This window comes from Mesoplodon densirostris, chromosome 9, assembly GCF_025265405.1.
Source record: "Mesoplodon densirostris isolate mMesDen1 chromosome 9, mMesDen1 primary haplotype, whole genome shotgun sequence".
Taxonomy (NCBI): Eukaryota; Metazoa; Chordata; class Mammalia; order Artiodactyla; family Ziphiidae; genus Mesoplodon; species Mesoplodon densirostris.
The window spans coordinates 100,883,625-100,908,560 of record NC_082669.1 but is presented as its reverse complement, the minus strand read 5'-3'; the positions used below and the strand labels follow the sequence as shown (position 1 = coordinate 100,908,560).

The following is a 24,936-nucleotide window of genomic DNA, read 5'->3' as shown; positions in this document are numbered from 1 at the left end:
TGATGGGTCAGAAGGTTCTTCAGCCCCTAAAGTCAAGCAACGCGCTTGGAGCACGTCAAGGCCTAAGCTGGATGAAAAGGGAAAGAAAGAAAGTGGAAGGAGGAAAAGAAAAAAAAATGCGTTTCATTCTCCACCACATGGCATACGCATAAACACTGCTTCAGAGGTTGGGGGGTGGGGGTCAGCACTATAGCCATTTCCAACAAAACAGTTAGCGAACCCTGCAGGACGTTCATGAAAGCCAGGCCTCTCGCCCCTAAACCTGCGTTCCGTCAGTCCTCCGCTCTCCTGGAGGCGCTCGTCTCACTGCGCAGGCGCCAGGTCAGACGCTAGGAGTTCCGGGTCTCTAAGACTCCACTCTAGCCGCCAAACTTCCGTTTCTCTACTGCTCTCCGCTGGAGTCTCCGGCTGGAACTGGGGGGCGGGCCTTCCGGGAAAGGGGCGCGCGGCGGAGGAGGATCGTGAGTAGGTAAGTCTGTAGGTGATTGTTAGGGGGGGGCATGTAGTGAGTTATGGGCAGTGGCTGCAGAGACCCTGCGGAGGTCTCCACCCTTGTAGAGTCGCCAGGAACAGGACGAGTCAATTTCATTAAGCAGCTTGGAGGTTTCACAGATCTCCCCCAAACAACTTGGCCTTTTCCTACATAACTTGGGAGATTTACCAAACGAAGGACGCTCGCCTAGTTTCCTCTCCGGCGCAGTTACTCTCTTCGTGTTTAGGCAGCATTCAAGCCTCGATTTCTCTGCTCATCGGTTGGCCTTAGCTTTGTGGGGCTGGGGGTTCAGCTTAGTTTTGTTACCAGCTTCAGAAAAGTATGATTGGGTGATATTTAAGAAAAATATTAGCGAAATGCCCTACCGATTCAAACGTCGGTTGACTTGACACTGTTGCTTCCATCACAGGCAGGCGTGATCCAGGCAGTTGGAGGAGGTTGGGGGTGTTCTTGTTGAACTGAGTAAAGCTTGACATCCATTCAGAGCCGTTCGTGTCTCTGCGACCCAGTAAAATAAGCGGTACCGGGCTTTAAAAAAAAAAAAAAAAAAGCACTGTGTCTAGATTGTTTTTCTGTGAAACACGTGTGCACATTGTGTGAGTTCCTTGAGGCCTGATAACTATGGCTATTAGGGAAGGCCCTGGGCCGTGAGTTTTGCACGTCATCCTCATAATTCAGTGAGATAGTACAACTGTCCTGTAGTAGATGAAAAAACGAAGGCAAAGAATACATACTACTACAAACGCGATATGTCCATTAAAGTGCAGAGGCAAGATTCCAACCAGCTTTTCTACTCCAGAGCTGGCGCTCTCCACTAACCCGTGGTTTTTGCGAAACCTCCCTCCTCAGCAGAACTTACACACACACACACACACACACACACACACACACAATTTCAGCATTCACTTTTAAAGTTCCCCCCCGGGGATTCACCACACTGAGGGTTACCCAGGTTAAGAACTCCTGCACATTATGTGCACTTTTCAAAGAAAAAAGGCAAACCTAATCCAAAGCCAGTTACTGTATAAACCTGACCTTTTAAATGCATCAGACCTATCAGAAAGATCAGAGAAACTTACTCTTTTATGCTAAAGTAAAGAGATGGATATTTTCTCCTATGGGCTTAACATGTTTTGCTCCAGCACATTGCAGTAATTTGTTTTTGCTTAGCATTTTCAAGTCCAGGTAATTTTTCTTCATGATACTGTTTTCTTTAGTTCACATTTAAAGAAATTTTGATATTTTAAGTGACTACTCTCTACGCCTTAGAATAGCTTCATGTGAATAAAAATCTAATTTTTTTGCCTTTTACCTTAACGTCTTTCACACGGTCATCATGTTTTTTCTTAAGATAAGGTTGAAAGTTTCTGTAAAGGGGCATACCAGGATTCTGGAAAATCTTAGATAAGGCTTTCCAATCTTTAAAAAAATTTAAAGCTAATAGAGTGGCAGTTTACCAGTCTCAGGACCAATATTTATGGACAGCAGAACTTGTGAGCTGTTTTAGTCTATGTAACAGAAAGGTTTACCAAGCTCCTATGCTGTACTTCATCAGAAACATACAGGTCTGTGCTCTGTAAGAGACTACAAAGCAGTAATTGGTAATTATCATAGCCATTTTCAGTTTGCTTCTATTTAGCAAGTGTTTCTTTGTTTCTAGTAAAGGATTCAGGTTTGGAGAGGCTTATTCTCTTAATCCATCATAAAAGTTTTAGGACTTGGATTTTCTGATATGACCATTTCCATTGGATTCTAATGAGACCTTATTATTTATGAGCTATGTGTCCCAGTACTTTACTACATTCCATGGTGGGCATGGAGATAACTTAGCATCCTGTGAAGGCTTCCGTGACCACTGTCCTAGTGAGTCCCTCCCTCCTTACTACCTGTCAGGTTACCAAGCTGCTGGTCCCCTCGTGTATGTTTCTCTGGCTGTTGGTGTCTATAAGTGAGGATACCATTCCAGGGAGGTGCAGGTTCAACTACATGGAGTATGCATATGCTTTTTTACATGATTAAATGAGGACAAGGAATAAACAAATGTGTCTGTATAGAACGTATGAACACCAAGCATGTTTAGGTTTTGTCTTTTTTCTTTTTTTAGTTTACCATTGATTCAGTGCCACTATCTTATTTCTCACATGGTCCTTCAAGCTTTGTTTTCTGAAAAGGAAACTCATATTTAGAGAGGATAGGTAATTGTTCAAAATAACCCAGTTGATGAGTGGCAGAGACAGTACTCAAACCTAGGCCTCAGGATTCCATGCTGCCTCTTCATTTAAAAATAAAATGATTTGGGGCTTCCCGGGTGGCACAGTGGTTGAGAGTCCGCCTGCCGATGCAGGGGACATGGGTTCGTGCCCCGGTCCGGGAAGATCCCACATGCTGCGGAGTGGCTGGGCCTGTGAACCATGGCCACTGAGCCTGCGCGTCCGGAGCCTGTGCTCCGCAACAGGAGAGGCCACAACAGTGAGAGGCCCGCATACCGCAAAAAAAAATAATAAAATAAAATGATCTGGGGTTCAGAACATATTTTCGTGAAAATTTTGTAGCAAAATGATAGTTCCTAGACCACCTTACAAATAACTGATTGTGGAAATATTATGCAATGGCAACAGAAATCTGTTCTGATGCCATAATGGTTATTAAGCAAAACAAAGAAAAGCTGATTAAGAAACCTTTTGTTTTTAAGTTTTTTGTCTGATGTTTGGAAAAAAGATAACCTTAAAGGTGGAAGGAAGACAAAAGATAATGCATGCAAAGAAACTTTTTGTAGCTTCTGAAGGCAACTTCTGGTAATTTGCAAGGCCTTTAGAGGTTTATAGCACTGACTGTTTTCTCTTTATACGTTAACTGTTAATGACTTTTTTTCTCACTGATGAAATTATACACCTCTGACAACCCCAATCCATCCCCATCCACATAATGGAACAAGAGTTGGGAGAGAAAGGAATCCTAGAACTGAATGCTGAAAGGAAAAGGAAGGAGTAAGGCTTGCACAGATCCCAGGTTGGAGGGGAGAGCGGGGAGAGACCTTGGACAGTTCTCCCATTGCTGTCCTTCAGGTGGCACTATCGGCCCAAGCTTGCTCGGTTGGTGTTCAGAAGGTAAATGGTTTGAGACTGACATTCTGAGATTGGTTTGAGGTCTTCCTCTGCTCTTTCAATAGATCTTGGAATGGACATGAAAAATTCTTTAATTTAAATACTGGATATTTAAATTGCCAGAGGAGTTTTGAAATTTACTTGGCAGCATTCCTGTTTAGGAGGGTTTTTTAATATATTTCTTCTATTGGTTTTTCAAGATAGGTTTATGCCTTTTTTCTATTTGGAGATCAACTTCTTTTTATCCCAGCTGAACTGTCCCCCAGGATACTGTCTTAGTCAGCAAAAACTCTCATCTCACTATAAAAATTTCATGTAAGTTAGCATGTTCTGCCAACAGGTACCCTTACATTTGAACTAGAATGGAATGAGGGTTATTCCACCAGAAACATTCTTTGTTTTTTTGTTTTTTTTCAGATAAGGAACTCTCAAATGCTTTTTTTTAAACTGAAGTATAGTTGGTGTACAATATTATATGTTACAAGTGTACCATATAGTGATTCACAATTTTTAAAGGTAATACTCCATTTACAGTTATTATAAAATATTGGCTATAGTACCTGTGAACGTTCTTGATTTTTATGTATCACCTGTATAATCTTCGATGTATAGTACCTATAGTTTCTGCATATTACAGATATCATTCTTATACTATTTCAACATTCTATGCCTCCAAAGAAAAAGTTACGGTTTTCAGCTAATAAGAATTGAGGTAATTTTCATTAAAGCAGAATATATAAAATGGAAGATAAGGCAAGTAACATCACAATTCATAAATGCCTTTTGTTCAGGAATAAAATGAATCTTTTGAGCTGTTGAGTTAATTCCTATAAGACTACTATCTTTGTTTTTCCCAGCTGGCTGTCAGTCTCTAGGCAGAATTCAATCCAGCAACCTGGAGGCTAAATGACCTCATAACTCATTAGCTGTTCTTAGAGCCATCTGGAGCCCTTGAGGAGAACAGCGTTCAAAGGGCTGATAATAAAGACAACAGCATAATTATTTCTCCACCATGATTAAACCTTTAGGTGGCAAGCAGTCAGCATATTTATTATGCAGATTGCTGAGGTAGGTGTTTTCTGAAGGTATAATAACAATGCTCTGGTAGGATAACTTGTTTCTCTGACCTCATCTAGCCTACAAATAGGTAAGCTGACTCTCAGTAAATAACCTATTGAGTCATAAAATCGTTCATTGTAAAAGAGGCAGTACAGCTGGGGAGTAATAGTGTGTGAACACCAAATGTAAAAGATGCAAAAAATGTAAAGCATGCAAAGGAAACAGCCACTCGACGCCAAGGCACGTCCTGCCAAAGATGTGAACTGATTCACGTGTGGCTTGCTGTGTTTTCACTTTGTAAACTGTTCATTAGATAATCTGGGAATTTCTTGCACTAACCTGTTTATCTTTCTTCTCATTTTCTTTAGGAACTCTCGCTCCTTGCTGCGCAAGAAATGTCTTCCCTTTCAGAATATGCCTTGCGCATGAGTCGTCTGAGTGCCCGGCTGTTTGGTGAAGTTGCCAGGCCCACTGATTCCAAATCCATGAAAGTGGTGAAGCTGTTCAGTGAGCAGCCTTTGGCCAAGAGGAAGGAGACTTATGACTGGTATCCTAATCACAACACTTATTTTGCACTCATGGGGACGCTACGTTTTCTTGGACTCTACAGGTAATGACAAAAAAAAAAAAAACAGCCACACACGAAGAGTAACCGATAAGAAATCTGGTTAGTAGATCAGAAAAGGAAAAAATTAGCCTTTCTATCTTTATAGTTTTGTGGTTCTTGTAATAGTGCCCAGGTAGTTCACAAGGTACAGTTGTGGGAGGGGAAAGCTTTCAAAATATCCATAATGAGTATATTAAAAAAAAAAAAAAAAAAGGAAACATGCACTTATTGGAAGACATCATTTAATTATGTCTAAAATGTGACTAACATTGACTAGATACTGAGCTATAGTGAGATGTTAAATTAGTCATTAATCTAAGAGCACTCAATGGATGCAGAGGAAAACTGGTCCAAACACGGAGCAGATTCTTATTGGTCAGATGAAAAGAGTCCCTGCCCTATGGCTGATCTGCTTCCTCACTGGTGAGGGGGAGCCTCCTTCCTTTCCTGATGGCAGTTTTGTAGGATTTCTTATTTCCTTTCACCCTCTTCGGACACTTTTAGTTGGTACCCTTTTTAGTATACTAATTTGGTCTAAGTAAGCTGTAGTTTACCTTTAAGAGTAATATGTAATCAATATTATAATAGGATAATAATATGTAATAGTAAGAGTAGCAGGCTCTTTCCACCATGCATTTGTATGTTTGTGTATGTGTCGGAAGTGGGTGCTATACTGCTCTAGAAAGAAAAAAGATCAAATACCCATGTGACCATTTTCTTTAAAAAAATGTCTTAGTTACCAAACAAATACATGCTCATTATAAAAGAATTTAAACAGTACATAATTGTATAAAGTTAAAATGCCTACTTTTTTTTTTCAATTTAACAAGTTTTAATTGGACTTGTCTTAGGGCAACAATACAAAAATTAATTTGGGACTGTTTGCACTAATATAATAAAATTAATAGTTCATTCCAGATAACTAAAGATTGGTACATTCATTTAGCCAACAGATTTTTTTTAAGTACCTTCCATGTACAGGCACTTAAGATGGGCACAAGGGGAACAGCAATGAACAAAATAGAATAGATTTTCTTAGTTAATATATTACTAGAGATGATAGTCCATGACGTATTTTGAATTTCTGGAATTCCTTTGGGATTATCTCCCTTGCCATTAGTCTCAGCTCAAAAAATAAAAATTAATTTTATTCTTACCCCAAATAAAATATTGGAAGGTAGATGTCCTGAGTAGAAAATCATAATCCATAACCAAATTAAATACATTCAGTTATTTTAATTTACTTGTTTGCTGCTACTTTCCATTTGTTTGAAAAATAAAGCCTTGACTATCTTTGGGGACAGAGAAAAAATACTTAGCATTTAGTTATCCATGGAAAAGCACAATTATTTTCATATTTAGCCACTAGTTATGGTAAATGGTGCCTCTAACACAAGGCCTCCTGGGAAGTCAGGCAGGATGAAACTAGACAGTCTTCAATGAAGAAATCTTACTCAAAGACCTACAAAACAGGGAGGGAAGCAGGTTCTCAAAAACAGTGACTCATTCAGTCAAGCAGGTGCTTGGGCTGGTTCATCAGCAGAGACAAAGACCCCTGCCTTTGTCGCTTGCTCTCTGGAGGAGGTTGTCGGGAAAGGTTGGGGGTGGGGGGAGGGAAGGAGGAGGGGGAAACATATTAAATAAGTAAATTATGTGGTGTGTTACAAAGTTGAATGTGCTACAGGGAAGAAAAACAGTAGAGCCTGCTGAGCAGGATCAAGAGTGCTGACCAGGCACTCAGTGGGCGGGGAGAGGACAGGTCACAGTATTAAACAGGACAGTCAAGGTTAGCCTCATTGAGAAGATGAGGCTTAAGCAGAGACTTGAGGGTGGTGAGTGAGCCAGGTGGGACCCAGGGAAGAGCTTGCAAGGCAGAGACAAGAGCAGAGCAAAGGCCGTGAGTTGGAATGTTCCTCGTCTGTTCCAGGGGCTACACAGGCTGAGGGGAGAACAGTGGGACAGGAGGTGGATTGTGCAGGGGGCTGAGTAAAACGGGGAGTGGTTTGCTGGGTTGTAAACAGAGGAGTGACATGATCTGACTTATATTCCAGAAGAATTACTCTGTTTTTGAGAATGACTTATTTGGGGGGCAATCATAGCTGATCCCTAAGAGGTCTGCTGTATCTATCATGTTCATGGAATGAAACATCATACCCTATAAAACTGATCTATTTTAAAACAGCCTAGGGGGAATTCCCTGGCAGTGTAGTGGTTAAGACTCTGAGCTTTCACTGCTAAGGGCCCGGGTTCGATGCGGTTGGGGAACTAAGATCCCTCAGACCACATGGCATGGCCAAAATAAAAAAATAAAAAATAAAGTGAAACAGCCTAGGGAGTTAAAAATTGGGCCCAGCAAACCCCTCTCTTACATTTAATTGGTACGCCATTATCTGCCCTTTTACAGATGAGGAGACCAAGGGGCAGGGAGGGAAGATTCCTTATCCAAGGTCACACAGCTACTGAATGGGGTGGAGCTGTGATTTGAACCCAGGGTCACATGGGTTCCACAGCTTACATATTTAAACACTATACTGTTTGAGGGCCTCTATATCCGCAGGTTGCATATCTGCAGATTCAACCGACCACGGATCAAAAATATAAAAAAAAAAAATTCCAGAAAGTTCCAAAAAGCAAAACTTGAATTTGCCACACACCTGGCAACTATTTATATAGCATTTACATTGTATTCGGTGTTATAAGTAATGTAGAGATGATTTAAAATATTCAGGAGGATGTGTGTAGAATATGCAAATACTATGCTGTTTTATGTAAGGGACTTGAGCATCAGTGGATTTCGGTATCTGGGTGGGGGGGTCCTAGAGCCAGTCCCCCAAGAATACTGACCGTATTTGATCTTAGAATGCAGATATTTTTATACAGTACAGGCAGTCTTCATTCATATGTACAGACAGTCCTGGCTGCCTTGACCCCTGGAGGATCTGTCTGTTGATCCTGCTTCCTTCTGCCTGAGACTTTCCCCAGCAGCCTTTTTGTGTGAATCATCCACTGCCATCAGGGCAGCTTCCTCCAGACCTTTCCCCTTTGTAGTAGGTGCTAATCCCTGGGCCTCTCAGGGTCTCGTGTAGCTGTTGAAGCTTATACCCACTTTCTGCCCCCTTCAGTGTTTAGTCTTAGTGTTACAGGGAAATTTGGGGCAATTATTAGTGTTGTATCCTAGTTACCTAGGTTTACATGGGCGGGTTTGGTAATTAAGCTGTTGGTAGCATTGTTTCTGTGAGGGAAAACTGACCTAGAAATGAACTTAGGGAACAGAGCCCATCTGTATGTCGGGGGTTCCCTGTCCTTTCTGTTCACCAAGCTGAGCATGTGCCCTGTAGAAGTCAAAGCTTGATAACCAGAACCACCTAAGAGAACATTCTAGATGGGTGTACTTTTCCAGTCTGATAACAATACTGGCTAATTTTTTTTTCTTTCTCTTTTCAGAGATGAGCATCAGGACTTTAAGGATGAGCAACGGCGTCTGAAGAAGCTTCGTGGAAAGGGGAAACCAAGGAAAGGAGAAGGGAAAAGAGCAACAAAAAGGAAATAGTGTTGGTCCATCAGGAGAGGACTTCTCCTTCAGCAGCTGAGAGCAGGAGGAAGTGTATTTATTGTCCCTCCACATATTGGAGGAGTATAAGCTTCCTAAGTTGAAGATTATTCAGAGGAATACAGTCATCTATGTGCTGAAGTCTAATGCAGTTGAATTGTGACTGGTTTCTTGAACACATTTTAATTCTGCAACATTGTTTACCTTGGTTCTGTAATCTGAAGTCTACCTTATTCCCCAGAGAAATGAGTACATGATTACTGTTGAATGACTTGTTTGGGAGGGGATGGGATGTTGGCGGAGTGGAGGGGACACTCATTAAATGAACACCCTCATTACTCCCTTCTTGCTTCCCCACTTAGCCAGCCCTAAGCTCTTTCATCTCTCTGGCTGTTCAGCCACTGTCTCCACCACCAAACTCACAAACTTGATGTGCCTCTCCACCTACTCCTTTGAGAATATCTGTAAGATAAATTTGTGGGATAAAAGGCTGCGTCTGTTAAGAGAGCATTGGGTACCTGCTGTATACAGGATACCAGAGCCCGGGTAATACAATGATTTGCAACAAACAGTCCCTACCTTGTGGAACTTTCAGTCCTGAGGGAGAGCCTAATATTACATAATTACATAAATACAATTGTATTACATGCTACAAGGGAAAAATCCAGACCAGACTTCTGTGAGAGTGTGGATGGATCGATGGATTGATCCACAAAGATAGCAAGAGGCCCAAACCTCATTAGGTATTTTAAAGAAGGCGTCCCTGAAGAGATGATATTGAAGCGGGGCTCTGAAGAATAAATTAGAGTTAGGCAGAAGAAAAATGGTGGAAAAGCGTTTGCGGCACAGAGAACACCGTCTGCAAGCTCTAAGCTAAGAAGAAATTGTCCCGTTCAAAGAATTGGAAAAAAGACCACTAACTAGTATGGGTTAGTCATAATGAAATAGACAAAGGCCAGACTGCGAAGGGCTTTGCAAGTTCTGTGAAAAAGGTTGGACTTAAACCAACTTAACCATAGATCAAAGTGTGTAAGACGTTATTTCTATGAGAGGTGAGTTGTATACAGTTGAGGACCTCAATGCTCATTGGATTATATTCTAGCAGTGAGTTTCCAATGAGGTTGCAAGGGCTTCTCTGATTTTTTTTCTTTTCCAAGAATTCTGAAGATCTCTAGCACCATCAAGGAAAAGTTTTAAGTACTTTTTATTGTGGTAAAATCATAAAATTTACCATCTTAATTATGTTTAAGTGTACAGTACAGAAGTGCTAACTATATATGCACATTGTTGTGCCAAATAAAGTACCTTTAACCTCGTTTCTACCTCTCTCAGGAAAAGAGCAAAGCACGCAGACGGGAGCACGTGCAGCAACTACTCCAACTATAATTTTCTTTCCCTCCAACACTGGAAGTATTGGCAATAACTGCCCTGTGAATAATTCCTGAACTAGTAGGAATCCTGCTGCATATGCTTAGAAAAATGATATTTTTAAAGAGGCCTAATCCAGATGGTATAGCTAGGGCGTATATTACAGTTGGTAAAAATAAAAACTAACTAAAAATGGGTAATTCCATCTGATAGATGTGAATTCCAGCAGAAGGCTGAGAATCCAGTTAGAACTCTGCTGAGCACCTGCCACATGCCTGGCACATGCTAATTTTAGAGGACACAGATAAATAGCCTCAGTCCTTAAGATTGTGTGAATGAGCATGTGTGTGTTGTATTGACAAGGTCTTGGGGATTTGCTCAGAAAAGTGCAGAGGCACTATTAGTGCAGCTGAGCCTGGTGGGTGGATGGGCCCCAGGACACTGGGCTGAGAAACAGGCTTGTAGCCTGGATCCAGTGTAGCTAAATGGATGTTCTGAATCATGCCGTCTCCACTTTTTGGAGAAAGACTAACTGTAAGAGGAACTTAGGAGTATTAGGTTGATACTTTAAAGAGGAAAACTGCTTTAGATCCCAACAGCCATCCTGAGTCAGAAAACAAGCCAAAAATCTGTGTGTTGGTTCTCTGATGGGCCCCAAGCCTCCAAGGAGCCTTAGCACTGTTTGATAGGGAAGCTGTCGACAACTCAGCAGCAGGTTAGGGTGGCGCTGCTCCATGCTGAAAATTAGAAACTAAAGCTAAAATGCATTTGTACATCAGCTGTACCCTAAAACCAACTGATACAGTAAACACTATGCAACTCAGAACAGCCTGTACTGAATAGTGGACCAGATGGGAAGTAGAGGATGAGAGGGACGAGTCAATTCTTTTTTTTTTTTTTACATCTTTATTGGAGTATAATTGCTTTACCATGGTGTGTTAGTTTCTGCTTTATAACAAAGTGAATCCGTTATACATATACATATATTCCCATATCTCTTCCCTCTTGCATCTCCCTCCCTCCCACCCTCCCTATCCCACCCTTCTAGGTGGTCACAAGGCACCGAGCTGATCTCCCTGTGCTATGCGGCTGCTTCCCACTAGCTATCTATTTTACATTTGGTAGTGTATATATGTCCATGCCACTCTCTCACTTCGTCCCAGCTTACACTTCCCCCTCCCCGTGTCCTCAAGTCCATTCTCTATGTCTGCGTCTTTATTCCTGTCCTGCCCCTAGGTTCTGCAGAACCTTTTTTTTTTTTAGATTCCACATATATATGTTAGAATACGGTACTTGTTTTTCTCTTTCTGACTTACTTCACTCTGTATGACAGACTCTAGGTCCATCCACCTCACTACAAATAACTCAATTTCGTTTCTTTTTATGGCTGAGTAATATTCCATTGTATATATGTGCCACATCTTTATCCATTCATCTGTCGATGGACACTTAGGTTGCTTCCATGTCCTGGCTATTGTAAATAGAGCTGCAATGAACATTGTGGTACATGAGGACGAGTCAATTCTTGGTGCCATGGAACCAACACGTTTCAGGACACCAGTGACCAAAGGTTAAGACAAGAACTAACTGCAACTACAAAAAAAAAGTCTTTTAACTGTAGGTTTCAGCTAGCCAGATTGTTTAGTTGGATTTCTCTGGTCACGACCAAAACTATTTGTTTTCCCTCTAATGTCTAGTGTTTTGTGTGCATGGAGGATTTAGCCCTTGACTTTAGTGTGGCATAGTAAGAAGAGATTGGGGTTTGGATTCAAAAGTCATGGGTTTGTGACAGAGTTCTACTCACTGGGTGGGAGACCTCAAGTCACTTAACGCCTCTGAACCTCTTTCTGCCTCTGTAAAATTCTGATAATACTTCACTGGATTAATGAAATCATGTTTGTGTAAAGGACTAGGTAAACTGTAAAAGGTTAATCAAATATTTTTACATACAGCTATTTGTATGACCAGTAAGAATCGGTACGTCTCACTAGCAGATTTTTCCAAGAAGGTGTTGACAAATACCTGCTAAAAATGTGAAGTTCTCTGTGTTTACATGCAGCATGATAGGTTCAGGAAGAAACAAGTGTGAGATGCATTTTATTGTTTTTGTTTTTAACATTTTATTTAATTTTTGGCTGCGCCATGTGTTAGTTGCAGCACACGGGCTCTTCATCGTGGCATGCAGGCTTCTCTTTAGTTGTGGCATACGGGTTTTCTCTCTCTAGTTGTGGCGTGCGGGCTCCAGGGCGCGTGGGCTCTGCAGTTGGCGGCATGCAGGCTCTCTCATTGAGGTGCGTGGGCTCAGTAGTTGTGGCGCACAGGCTTAGTTGCTTCGCGGCATGTGGGATCTTCCCGGACCAGGGATCGAATCCATGTCCCCCGCATTGGAAGGCAGATTCTTTACCACTGGACCACCAGGGAAGTCCCAAAATGCATTTTATTGTTATGTAATCATGGGTTCCAGAAATTTATTTTTTTAAAAAGCGCACACATACATAATAATGCTTTTATTTATGAAGCACCTTCCACAAAAGAATAAGTCAGAATTTAAAATTCCACCCTCTTCACCTTTTTCCCCTTTCCTCACACATTTCTCCCAAAGCTTCTAAGTCTCAAAGTTTAGAGAGTGAGAGATAGGAACAAACTTCCAGAGCAATAGACAGGGGGAAAGGTCTTTCAACCTGCCAATCCTGTCTTCATGGCCCTTCTTAAGTACTCATTTGTTAGTTCAAAAGGAAGCGTTTCTTTAAAAAAAAAAATAAATAAATTGGGATAAAATCAGCAAAACACACAGCAATACATTCAAGAAGACTAAGATAAAACAGGGAAACAAACAGTAAAACCCTGGATATCCAAATACTGGAAAACCAGTAAAACATTTATGCTGAACTTGAAACATATTTTGTAAAATGACATTGAAGCAGCAAAACAGAGAAGTTCATGAAACTAGTGGGAAGACTGACCAAAAAACCTACCCAGATACAACTTTCTAACGTCACTGGAGATCTGGTAGAATTATAAGTTCATATTAAAGTAGAAACTAGACTTAAACCAATGTAGATTCTAAATCGTCTTCTACTTAAGAAAATGTGTTTTCTGAGACAGGATAGATTCATTTACAGAGAGCTTTCTGTGTCTGTTGCAGAAAACATGCACTTCTCCTTACTGACAATCTAAATTGGTGCTTGGTACAGAATCATCTTCCCCAAAGAGCCTGAAAACTACTAATTGACCCTTCCTGTTGAGTTTGGCATAAAAACAACACTCAACAGAAATTGAAGAGAACAAGGATCTATCTAAAAAAGAGCTCCAGGCTGAGGATATCGGTATGGGAACTGACCAGTGCATTAAGCACCAAACAATTTAAATTCTTAATAAAGAAATAAGAGAGAGGAGAGATCCATGTGGTTTGAATCATCAGGAACTTCACAAGGAGTGAAAACAATGATTGCAAGTAATGTCAACATTTTTGGAGCACTTACCAGATGCCAGGCATTGTGCTTTGTAAACCTTACATAACCCCCGTATGATAAGAATCCCCGTTTTACAGATGAAGAAACTGAGGCTTAGATCTTGTACCCAAGATCACACAGCTCTAAATGTCTTAGACTGAGGTTTAAATCCAAGCTGCCTGATCAAAAGCCTGTACCTTTTATGACACGACAGAGTAGCACAGATCTGCTAAGTCTGAGGATTATCGTAACAATACCATTTGTCCAGTGTTTTAGCATTTGCCAAGCACTATGCTTAACTCTTTCTATAAGCTATGTCACTTAATTCTTAAAACAACCCTATGAAGTAAGTGTTCCCTTTCCCATTTTATATGTGAACTGCCGTTTAGAGCTGTGGTTCTCAGCTCCAGCTATGCATTAGAATCACCGGCAGGAGGTTAGAAGAACCCTGTGCCTGGTCCCACTCCAGGCCAATTCAATCCGAGTTGGGACAGGGAGGGAGAAATGACTTAATCACTGTATTTTTGAGAAGCTCCTATGGCTCTGTTGTGTAGCCAAGTCTAAGAATCATTGGTTTAAAGCAGTATCATCTGGAGAGCTTGTCAGACATAGCTGGCCACACCCCAGAGCGTCTTATTCAGTAGGGCTCCAAGGGGCCCAAGAATTTGCATTCGTAATGCTTCCCAGGTGTTGCTGGTGCTGCTGGTGTGGGACCGCACTTGGAGAACTATTAGTTTAAAGTCACTTGGCCAAGGTCCTCCCGTTGGCAAACTATTGTGGCTCTACCTCGCCAGTGAAATTCCGTAGCCACCCTGGAGCCTTTTCAAATCTTTAGAACTTGACAGCAGTAAAATAAGGTATCCCATGTAGGGAGAAAGATTTAGCTAATATGAGAAAGTTTATGAAAATACTGAATGTTGTAAAAAGAAAAAAATTGAATAAAAGGAGAGGGATCCCATATACCTGAATGGGAAGATTATGTATTATTGAGATGTTAATTGTTTACATTTAATTTATATAATTTATAATTTCTATAAAAATTTCAATATACATTTCTTGTGTTTGATAAAAGGATTTAAAATTTCAAAATCCATTTGGAAGGAAAAATAGAGAACACAAGAAATTCTGAAAAGGAAGAATAATGTGGGGACTTATAACAGATGTTGAAACATATAATTTAGATTGTTTCTGGATTTCCCTGGTGGCGCAGTGGATAGAATCTGCCTACCAATGCAGGGGACACAGGTTAGATCCCTGGTCCAGCAAGATCCCACGTGCCGTGGAGCAACTAAGCCCGTGAGCCACAACTACTGAAGCCCGTGTGCTCTAGGGCCCACGTGCCGCAACTACTGAGCCTGTGTGCTGCAACTACTGAAGCCTGCACGCCTAGAGCCCATGCTCTGCAACAAGAAATTCTGCAATGAGAAACCCGCGCACTGCAAAAAAGAACCAACACAGCCAAAAAAAAAAAAAGTTGTTTCTAAAAATAGTGATATTCATACAAGAATAAATCATTGGGGAAAAAAAGAGATAACCCAGAAATAGTTTTTATAAGAATTAACATATAATAAAAGATGCTTCACAAATTAGTTAATAAATGGTATTGGGACAATTAGTTGGCAATTAGGTGGGGGATAGACAATTTAGGTTATCACTTCATGCCATACACCAAATAAATTTTGGATGGGTCAGTAATTAAACATGGGGGGAAATTATTAATGGAAACTATAAGGGAATAGAACTGAATCATTAGCTAAACTTGGACAGGAATTTACTTCTCTAACTTCAAGTAATAAAAGAAGCCCAAGGAAAAGGCAAGCAGATTAAAAACAGGTTCTTAAGAAAATTTTTAAATGATGCCAAAAAAATATTTATGGCAAACAAGACAAATAAATAGGGTATTTTTAAAGTTATATAAAGAGCCCATACAATTTTATGAGAAAAACATTCATGTAACAAAAGAAAAAGGGCAAATGATATAAATAGGCAAATGACACAAAAAGAGCAACTAGAAGTAGTAAACAAATACATAGGGATACACACTCTGGCCTCAGGGCCATTATATCTTTGCCTCCAAACACAATCTCCCCAGACGTCCCACCTGACTCTTAAACTGACTTTTTCAGGTCTTTGTTCAAATGTCACCTCAACGAAGCTTTCTCTGACCACCCATTTGAAAATCACATGTTATTCACTAGTGAACAACACCCCCTCTTCTGCTTCATTTTTCTCCCTGGCACCTTTTCCCCCTGCTAGAACCCAGCTCTGTGTGGACAGGAATTTTACTCACTGCCATATCCCCAGTGCCTCGAACAGTACGTGATTCGTAGTCAGAATCTCTACATTTTTGTTGAATGAATGAAATACTCAAGCTTGCTTATAATTGGAAAGTAAATGAAGTACATTTTTCTCACTATATTAGAAAAGAGAGAAAGAAAAGGAAAAAGGGAGGGAGGGAGAGATGAAGGAAGAGAAAGATAAGTGAATGATAATGATAATTCCTTTGGATTGATAACGTGATTTAGTAAAACTGGAAAACGTTGTCGGCAACGTATTTAGTTTAACCTTATGGAAAAAGAATCTGGTCTTCCCTGGTGGCGCAGTGGTTAAGAATCTGCCTACCAAAGCAGAGGACACAGGTTCAAGCCCTGGTCCGGGAAGATCCCACATGCCACGGAGCAACTAAGCCCGTGCGCCACAACTACTGAGCCTGTGCTCTAGAGCCCATAAGCCACAACGACTGAGCCCGCGCACCTAGAGCCCGTGCTCCGCAACAAGAGAAGCCACCACAATGAGAAGGCTACGCACCTCAATGAAGAGTAGCCCCCGCTCACCACAACTAGAGAAAGCCCACAGGCAGCAATGAAGACCCAACACAGCCAAAATTTTTAATAATTAATTAATTTAAAAGCCTATGCTTAAAAAAAAAGAAAAAGAATCTATCAATGTGTATACTGAGCCATTAATAACACCCATATCCTTTGACCCAAAATGGTGTTGATTTTTAAACACTTCTCCAACAGAAGATATCCTAGCTCCTTGGAGAAATAGTGGATTCCAGGGTTGGGACAGGTAAGATACAAATTATGCCAGAAAGTAAGGAAGTGTCCCTCCAAAAAAAGGATGGGGGACCTGTTGAAAGGGCATGGAATCCAACCTGAAAGAGTTCCCAAATGGCCAAGGCTGGAACAATTTGAGCAGCAAAACAAATAAGAATAGTACTGAATTAAAACCCAGAGATTAAAATAAATATCCTTGAGTTCATACTGATGCAAATAAATTGGGGAGAAGGGACAACTCTTCCTTATAGAAGAATTCTAATTTAAAAATGTAAGGAATGAGGGAAAGAGGAAATCACCATCGGAACACCGCATAATCACTGCTGCAGGCAAGATCCACTGATGGGATGCTAAAATTAGTGGGCGAAAGTTTTAGGAGAAGCCAGATATTTGTATGCTTTCAAATGATCTCCCCTAGATAACTTTAAGGTAGAGAAACCTAGCGGGCACCACCTTAAGCAGGTAATCCAGGTTGACATCAATAATAAGACACACCGACATCCTGTACTCCTGATAGGATACACTGAGAGGGCTATACCACTCCTGTGAAGTTCTTCCCAATAAGTAGAACTGGGACTTCTGTTAGGTACCCTGGCAAGATACAGATGGGCTTGGAGTTGCAGGGCTATGACAGTACGAGATTGACACACATAGCACCTCGCCTTGGCCCATGCAGGTTTCCCCAGGCGAAGGCTTTGGTCCTGGAAGCAGCAGTGACAGCAGAAGGCAGAGCAGGGGGACATGGGTTAGGCAGCTGGAGGACACAAGTGAGCCTGGAGTTAGTAATTAGAGAAAGAAGAGTGCAAAAGGTAAAATCAAGCTCAGAGTGTGGAAGCATAAGGACCAGAGAGTTCAAGAAAGAAGCAAAAGGCAACCAGGCCAAGAAGGATCAGAGGGAAAGAATCTAGCCCAGAGGTCATAGGCTGGTAGCCTGCAGCCCATATTTGGCCCATGAATGTGATTTGTCTGGCCCACATGATATTTTTTGAACTGTGAAGTAGATATCAATGTTTTTTGGGGTTTTTTTTTTTTGTTTTTGCGGTACACGGGCCTCTCACTGCTGTGGCCTCTCCCGTTGCGGAGCACAGGCTCCAGACGCGCAGGCTCAGCGGCCATGGCTCATGGGCCCAGCCGCTCCGCGGCATGTGGGATCTTCCCGGACCGGGGCACGAACCCGTGTCCCCTGCATCGGCAGGCGGACTCTCAACCACTGCGCCACCAGGGAAGCCCGATATCAATGTTTTTTAATTAAGAGATTTTACATAAAACCCAGATATCAGCTTCTCTCTAAAAAAAAAAAAATCAGAAGTCATGGGAACACTGGGTATCTGTGGCTGCCCCTCCAGGACAGAGAAGTCAGAGGCAGCCTCCGTTTATTATTGGGCTGTTTCCCTGCCTGTTTCTCTGGTTTCGTCACCTGCCTGGCTTTCCTGTAGGCTTTTCAGTCTTTAGTTTCAGGATCTCGCTGAAGCAGTAAAGTCCACCTGACGACCCAGGCAGGGAGTGACTGTAGGATAAGGCACCGTCTGTCCCTGGCCTGGGTTTGAATCAGCCCCCTTGGTGTTGAAGGAGCATCGCTGGTGAGGGTGCTCTCTGCAAGGCCCCAGTGCAGCCAGAGCACCTAAGTTCCGGGGGCAGTCCTAACAATCCATGCCGTCAGAAACTGAGACAGGAAACACATTCTACCGAGGAAGAGACTCGCAGGCTTAATGCTTTCTGCTCTATCACACTCCATTCTTCTCTAAGCAGTAAGACACCTGGTTCTCTCTCTGTTTCCTGGGATCTTGTGACAGCCAAGTAAAAAATAGAATAGGATCTAGTAGGCTTTGCATGGATGAGACAGACATATCTGTGTGGTTTGAGGGCAGAGGTGGGAGGAAGAAGAGATGATGCATTTCAGGAGGGACCACTGTTTTGGAACAAACGTTTTCTGGCTGTCTTCCCTGTGTGAGTGTGCATTTTACCTACTCTGATAGCAAATACGGGTAGGAATTGCTGGCTGCCGAGCATGAACTTGAACCCCGATGGGGAATGACTTCTGAGCCCTTGGGTCAGTGGTGGTACTGACCCAGAATGAAGCCAGATGGGTGACACCTGGTCTGGCAGGTGGCATAGAGAAGGCAAGGGCTCCGTCACTGTGCTTCTCCAGCCACAACCTGACAGTCATCGGGGCAGAGGGCAGGGAGAGCTGGGGCCTTGGGCAGAGTGTAAACCCCTCACACGGAGGCAGAAGCCAGCAGCAATGACTCCCGGAGACACAGCAGGAGGCACCAACCGTCTGTGTGGGGAGGGGAGCCCTCAGGCGGACGAGGGGCTCTGCCGCTGTGAAGGCGGGGGCCCTCAGGGCTCTGCTTGCTCTGCTTATTCTGTTTACGGGGAGTTATTCGTGGTGGAGAGGCTAGGTGGAGCTGAAAAAGAAAGGAGAGGCGGCAAAGCCACTACCACGTGAAAATCAAAAGTGGATAGAACATGCTGGGGTTTAAGTAAAGGGAAAGTAAAGATGAGCTCGCATAAATTAGATTTTTACACAACCTTTTAGAAATACATCTAGGATGTAAAACTTGGGGTTTGTCTATTCTGTTTTCCTTTGGACCTCTCCCCTTCGTTTAGCCTTTGCTCTTAGCTCTTAGTGGGATGGGCTGCAGCCCAGGCATCTGCATTTCCCACAAGTGCTTCCAAGTGATTAATATGCACTTTAAAGCATGAGAATCACTGTTTCAGGAATTCTGGTGGAACCAAAATTGAAAGAGATAAACACAGGTTCCAAGATACTTCGTTAGTGAGCCCCAAGATGTAGGCCTCCAGATGATCTTGTGCTTGGAAATGTACCAAAGATGACTTGAGTCCACTTTGAGTTGTGGGGTCCTCATCACCAATCTCCTTCAGGCTCTGATTTTATAATTCTCTCCAACAAGCTCATATGTCTGTCTGATTTTATTCTTAGTGAGGCCTTGGTGTTAATAATTGCTTATCATTCTGGTATGATCTTGTCTCTGTGGGGGCATGTTCAAGGATGCACGGGTAGTAAGGATACCCGAATCCCTGGGTGCTAAATTCCAGCCATGTGGTCTGCTCCAAACCATCCGTGCAGGCTGTACAGTTCATCATGGAAAGGAAGGCATGACGAGAATTACCTTTCTTGTGAAAAATAATCAACTGATATTTCCTCTGCCTTCATTGGTCCTTTGAAGTCTCCCCACTGCATTTCACAACCAGCCTTAATAGCAGGGAAGATGAAAGTGAAGAAAAGCTCAGTGATCTCATCTGGAGATCGCAGTCTGTCTTTAGCACACAGGTTGGCCCTCTGGGATTCTGTTTGCCATGTCGCCAAGCCACTCACCAGAGCCAGCTCCCCAGGGAGGGCATGGCGACAAGGTGATGTATGGAAAATAGGAATAAAAGAAAATTAGTCCAGATCATCCTCTCAACTAAGATCACTCCAAAACATGGTCGACTGTCAAATGTTCTCCAAAAAACAAGTATTACCTCTATGATACAAAAAAAAAAAAAAAAAAAGGTCGTTCTTTAGGAAGAACATGGTCATGAATTCAAAGCAGAGCATCTCAATGGATGCATCTATTTTCTCGTTAAAAATGAAGCACCTGAGAAAGCATCAACAAAATAACTCAAAATGGTAACGTGGGTTATGTTTTCCTAATTGTTATTCTGCAGGAGCCCCAGTCAGTTTGAAACTTGTGCAAGTCCCATGTGCCCTGCTTTCCTTTCCACCTTCCACCATAGACCCTCAGCCTCAGGAGTTCTCCACTGCCCTGCTGCCTTGATCCATAGGAACTGACCGGTCCTGTGGAAACTTTGCCCTCAGCATTACTGCAGTGCCTGCTCCCACATTTCCTGAACCGGTGACCTACAGGGAGAGTGACCCTCAACTTACTGGTTCATGTACAATGCCGAATCTGTTTCTGAAATGCTACAGTCTCCAAAAAAGAGGCTTCTTATACTTTTTATTAACTTGCTCAGACAAACTTGTGCTCTCCATCCTGCTCTGAGGTAGCAGGCCCAGCTGAAGCAGACAACAGTTACAGAACGAGAGCCTTTTTACTCAGAATGTGATATGTGGGCCCCCTGAGAGCTTGCTAGAAACGCAGAACTGCAGGCTCAGCCCAGACCTTTTGGATCAGGATCTGTTTGCTAACAAGATCCCCAGGGGGTTTGCAGGCGCTGACTTAGATTTGTATTATTCACCTTCAGAGTCCTTAGAGGTCGTAGGTATACCAGGGACCCAAATGCAGCCTTTCTGCCTTTACTCGTGCAATTCATTATTCTCTGTGCCCCGAAATACCTTCCATAACAGCTCATCAATCTGGCAAACTCCCTCAAGGCCCAGCCCAAAGATCACATCCCCATTGGAACCTTCCTTATAACCTGAGTCAAAACTAATCATTCTCTCTTTTATGCTCCCTTGATACCCTTGATACTTTACATCTACATCTAGTACATACCAGTATTTCAGAGTCTTCACACCATATTATAATTATATGCTCACATATCTGTGTCCCCCACAAGAAGTTGAGTTACTCAAGGGCAAAGAGCATGCCTTAGTCATCTGTGTTCCTCAGCACCCAGCCCAGGACTTGGAACAGAGGCTCAGTAAATGAAAAGGACTCTTTGATCTTTCCTTTCATTGTTTTAGAGTCATGTCATAGTAAATTTAATGTTGCCTGAAGATTTTCACATTGTAGCCTTCTATCCTTTAAAAACTATCCTTATATCTTTAATTTGCTAATTTACAATAGTGATTCAAAAACATTTGCATGGGCCTAGAAACAATCTCTGAGCCTGTGTTTCGTCAGGATAACTATTTCTGCCCCCTTTCCCTTGCCCACTGCCTTCTCCCACAACATAACATATCCATTGCTGATGAAAAGCCAGCTTACAGAGCAGATATTTTTAGGGGCTGGTGGTAGATGATGTAATAAAAGGAAGTAATTTATCTATTCATTTATATTAAGCCTGTCTTGATGCTGCTAAAATTTTCCTACAGGTATCTAACTGATATTACTGAATTGGTTGTGAGTGAAAGACAAAAAAACAGTAAAGAGAAGAAAGTAAAGTAGAAGATAAGTAGTGATCCCAGAGTCACAATAATTAATAGCTGTGTTCTTAAGACAAACACACCAGCAAACATGCAGGTAATTATGGGGCACTTACAGAGTTAGCATAACCCCTCAGATTAACAATGCACTCTTGAGAGACTCTGTGTAGTCAGGTACCAGCCTGCATGAGATAACACACAGCCAGAGATGTTCATTGGTAATATACAAGAGGCAGTTATCACTGCCCCTGCTGGTCAGCAGTGCACAGCAATAAGCAGCTCATGGTCCCTAAGACTCATTCAAACAGCCCACAGATTGGTCTCAGTCATTGTTCACATTTATTCTGAATGTATGTTTCTGACAGTGGCAATTAAGAGATACTACTTAGGTAAGCTTTTGCTTTCTAAAGTGGCCCTTGCAATATTAATCAAGAGGTTAAATATGAATATCCTTTGACTCAGGAATCCCATATGACTGTAGCACAGGAATACAGATATTCAATATAAATGCACAAAAAAGTCCATGCAGTTTTTGTAGAAAAATAGGAAAAAAATTTCCATGTTCATCAATAGTAAAATTATTAAATAAGTTGTACTATACATCCATACCCTGGATATTAAACAACTAGTTTTTAAAAAGAGATATATGTATATGTTCTGACATGGAAAAATATCAGTGATAAAACATTTTTAAAAATCATGTAGGGCCTCCCTGGTGGCGCAAGTGGTTGAGAGTCCGCCTGCCGATGCAGGGGATACGGGTTCGTGCCCCGGTCTGGGAGGATCCCATATGCCGCGGAGCGGCTGGGCCCGTGAGCCATGGCCGCTGAGCCTGCGCGTCCGGAGCCTGCGCGTCCGGAGCCTGTGCTCCGCAACGGGGGAGGCCACAACAGTGAGAGGCCCACATACCGCAAAAAAAAAAAAAAAAAAATCATGTAGCAGGGCCTCCCTGGTGGCGCGGTGGTTGAGAGTCCGCCTGCCGATGCAGGGGATACAGGTTCGTGCCCCGGTCTGGGAGGATCCCATATGCCGCGGAGCGGCTGGGCCCGTGAGCCATGGCCGCTGGGCCTGTGCATCCGGAGCCTGTGCTCCGCAACGGGAGAGGCCACAACAGTGAGAGGCCCGCATACCGAAAAAAAAAAAAAAAAAAAAATCATGTAGCAGAACATTCTATTAAAGTATTATAGTATGAACCTACTTAAAAAATATGTGTAAGAACACATATACAGACATGTAACTACACATCTATTTATATATGCATAGCATATGTTTGTAAGCCTACCCACCAAACTGTTTACTGTGATTATATCTAAGGAAAAGGATTAAAAAAAGAATAAAAATCACTTTCTTATTCGTATTACAGCATATACATTTTTGCATTGTTTGGATTTTTTTAAACTTTTGATTCTGGCAAAATTTCAGATTTACACTAAGTTGCAAAAATTGTCCAAAGAATTACTTTATAACCTCCACCCAGATTCCCCAGATGTTAACATATCAGATTTGTTTTATCTCTCTCCCTCTCCCTTCCCCTCTTTCCTTCTCTCTCTCTCTCCTTCTTTTTCTCTCTTTCTGTGTGTGTGTTTGTGTGTAAATTTTTAAAACTGAGAGTAAGTTGCAGATATGATTACCCTTGGACCTCTAAATACTTGAGCATGTATTTACTAAAGCAAAGCATTCTGTTACATAACTGCAGTATAATTACCAAAATCAGGATAATCAAGAAATTAACATAGATAAAAAGCTATTAGCTAATCTACAAACCATATTTCAACTATTATCCCAATAATGACTTTTATAGGAAAAGAAAATCTCAGATAATGAATTGCATTCAGCTGTCGTGTTTTTTTAGTCTCCTTTGATCAGAGACAGTGCCTCAGTCTTTCCTTGTTTTTCATGACCTCGATATTTCTGATGAATACAGTCCAAGGATTTTGAAGAATGTGACTCAGTTTGGGTTTGCCTGATGTTTCCTCATGATTCTGGTTAGGTTATCATTATGAGTGGCAGTATCATAGGTGTAATGTGTTCTTCTCCATGCTCTGTATCAGGAGGCACACTATGCGCCATTACAGGTGATGTTAAACCTTGAACACTTGGTGAAGGTGATGTATGCCAGGTTTCTCCCCTGTTAATTTACTAGTTTTTCCTTTGTAATAGTGATTTTCTACTTCTGTCATTCCTTCTACATTAATTAGTTAGAATATTACTATCAAGGAAAACTTTCCCTTTCTGTCATTTATTCATGGTTCGTTCTTTCTTTCATACATTCATATCAGTTTGAACTCATGGATTCTTTACTATCATTATTCATTTTGATGCTCAAATTGTCCCAGATTTGGCCAGTGGGAGCCCCTTTTAGCTGACTCCTATGTTCTTTTCATATATTCCCTCTTTCTTTGGGCCCCGCCTTACTTTCTGACACAAAAATGTTGCACACTCATCTGGCACTTTTCCAGCCCCAGCCTTGGAACTGGCCATTTCTCCAAGGAAGATGTGGTTGCTTTTAAGGAAGAATGGCACTTAGAAACCAAGATGTGGGTGCTAAGTTTGCTCATTGCTACTGGGTGTCATTGTTTCTAGACCCTTTCAGCAGACAGAGCTGGTAAACATATATATGTATGCATTTATATCCCCCTAATACACACATATCTGTATCTATTTCTATATTTAACAGTCTAAATATGTTTCTCAAATACCATAAGTTCATACACATACCTTCAATTCCAATCCAATACCACTGGCTCACTCTAGCTTTCCCTCACTACACCCCTCTTTCTTTGAGTACATCCTTACTGTCTGACACAAGGCAATTAGACAATGAACCTTAAAAAATGTGGAGTTAATTTGACCCTCATTTTACTTATTGGAATTTAGCCTAAAGGTATAATGAAGTATGTTTGCAAAAATTAACAAAAGTGATGACCCTCACATCACTGTTTATAATGACAATAACTTAGAAACTTCCTAACTGTCCAACAATGGTAATTTAGTGAATAAAATTTATCAGCATAACAGAATACAGAAAGGCGGTATAGTGGTTAAGAACAGATTCTAAATCCAAGCAGACTAAGTTTGAATCCCAGCTCTACCAATTATTATATGTGTAACATCTGGTAAGTTATTTCTTTTCTATGTGCTTCAATTCCCTGTGTGTAACATGAAGATAATAATACTAACTTCTTCATAAA

General features: G+C 41.7%; 1 protein-coding gene across 1 annotated transcript; it reads left to right on the top strand.

The window, feature by feature from the left end:
* The first annotated feature begins 4,018 nt into the window (after nucleotides 1-4,018).
* MRPS33 (mitochondrial ribosomal protein S33) lies at nucleotides 4,019-9,384 on the top strand. The gene is made up of 3 exons (XM_060108185.1): nucleotides 4,019-4,113; nucleotides 5,025-5,266; nucleotides 8,708-9,384. Exons 1-3 carry the CDS (start codon nucleotides 4,030-4,032, stop codon nucleotides 8,811-8,813), a joined length of 432 nt encoding a protein of 143 aa, XP_059964168.1. The 5' UTR covers nucleotides 4,019-4,029; the 3' UTR covers nucleotides 8,814-9,384.
* Nucleotides 9,385-24,936: the final 15,552 nt, after the last annotated feature.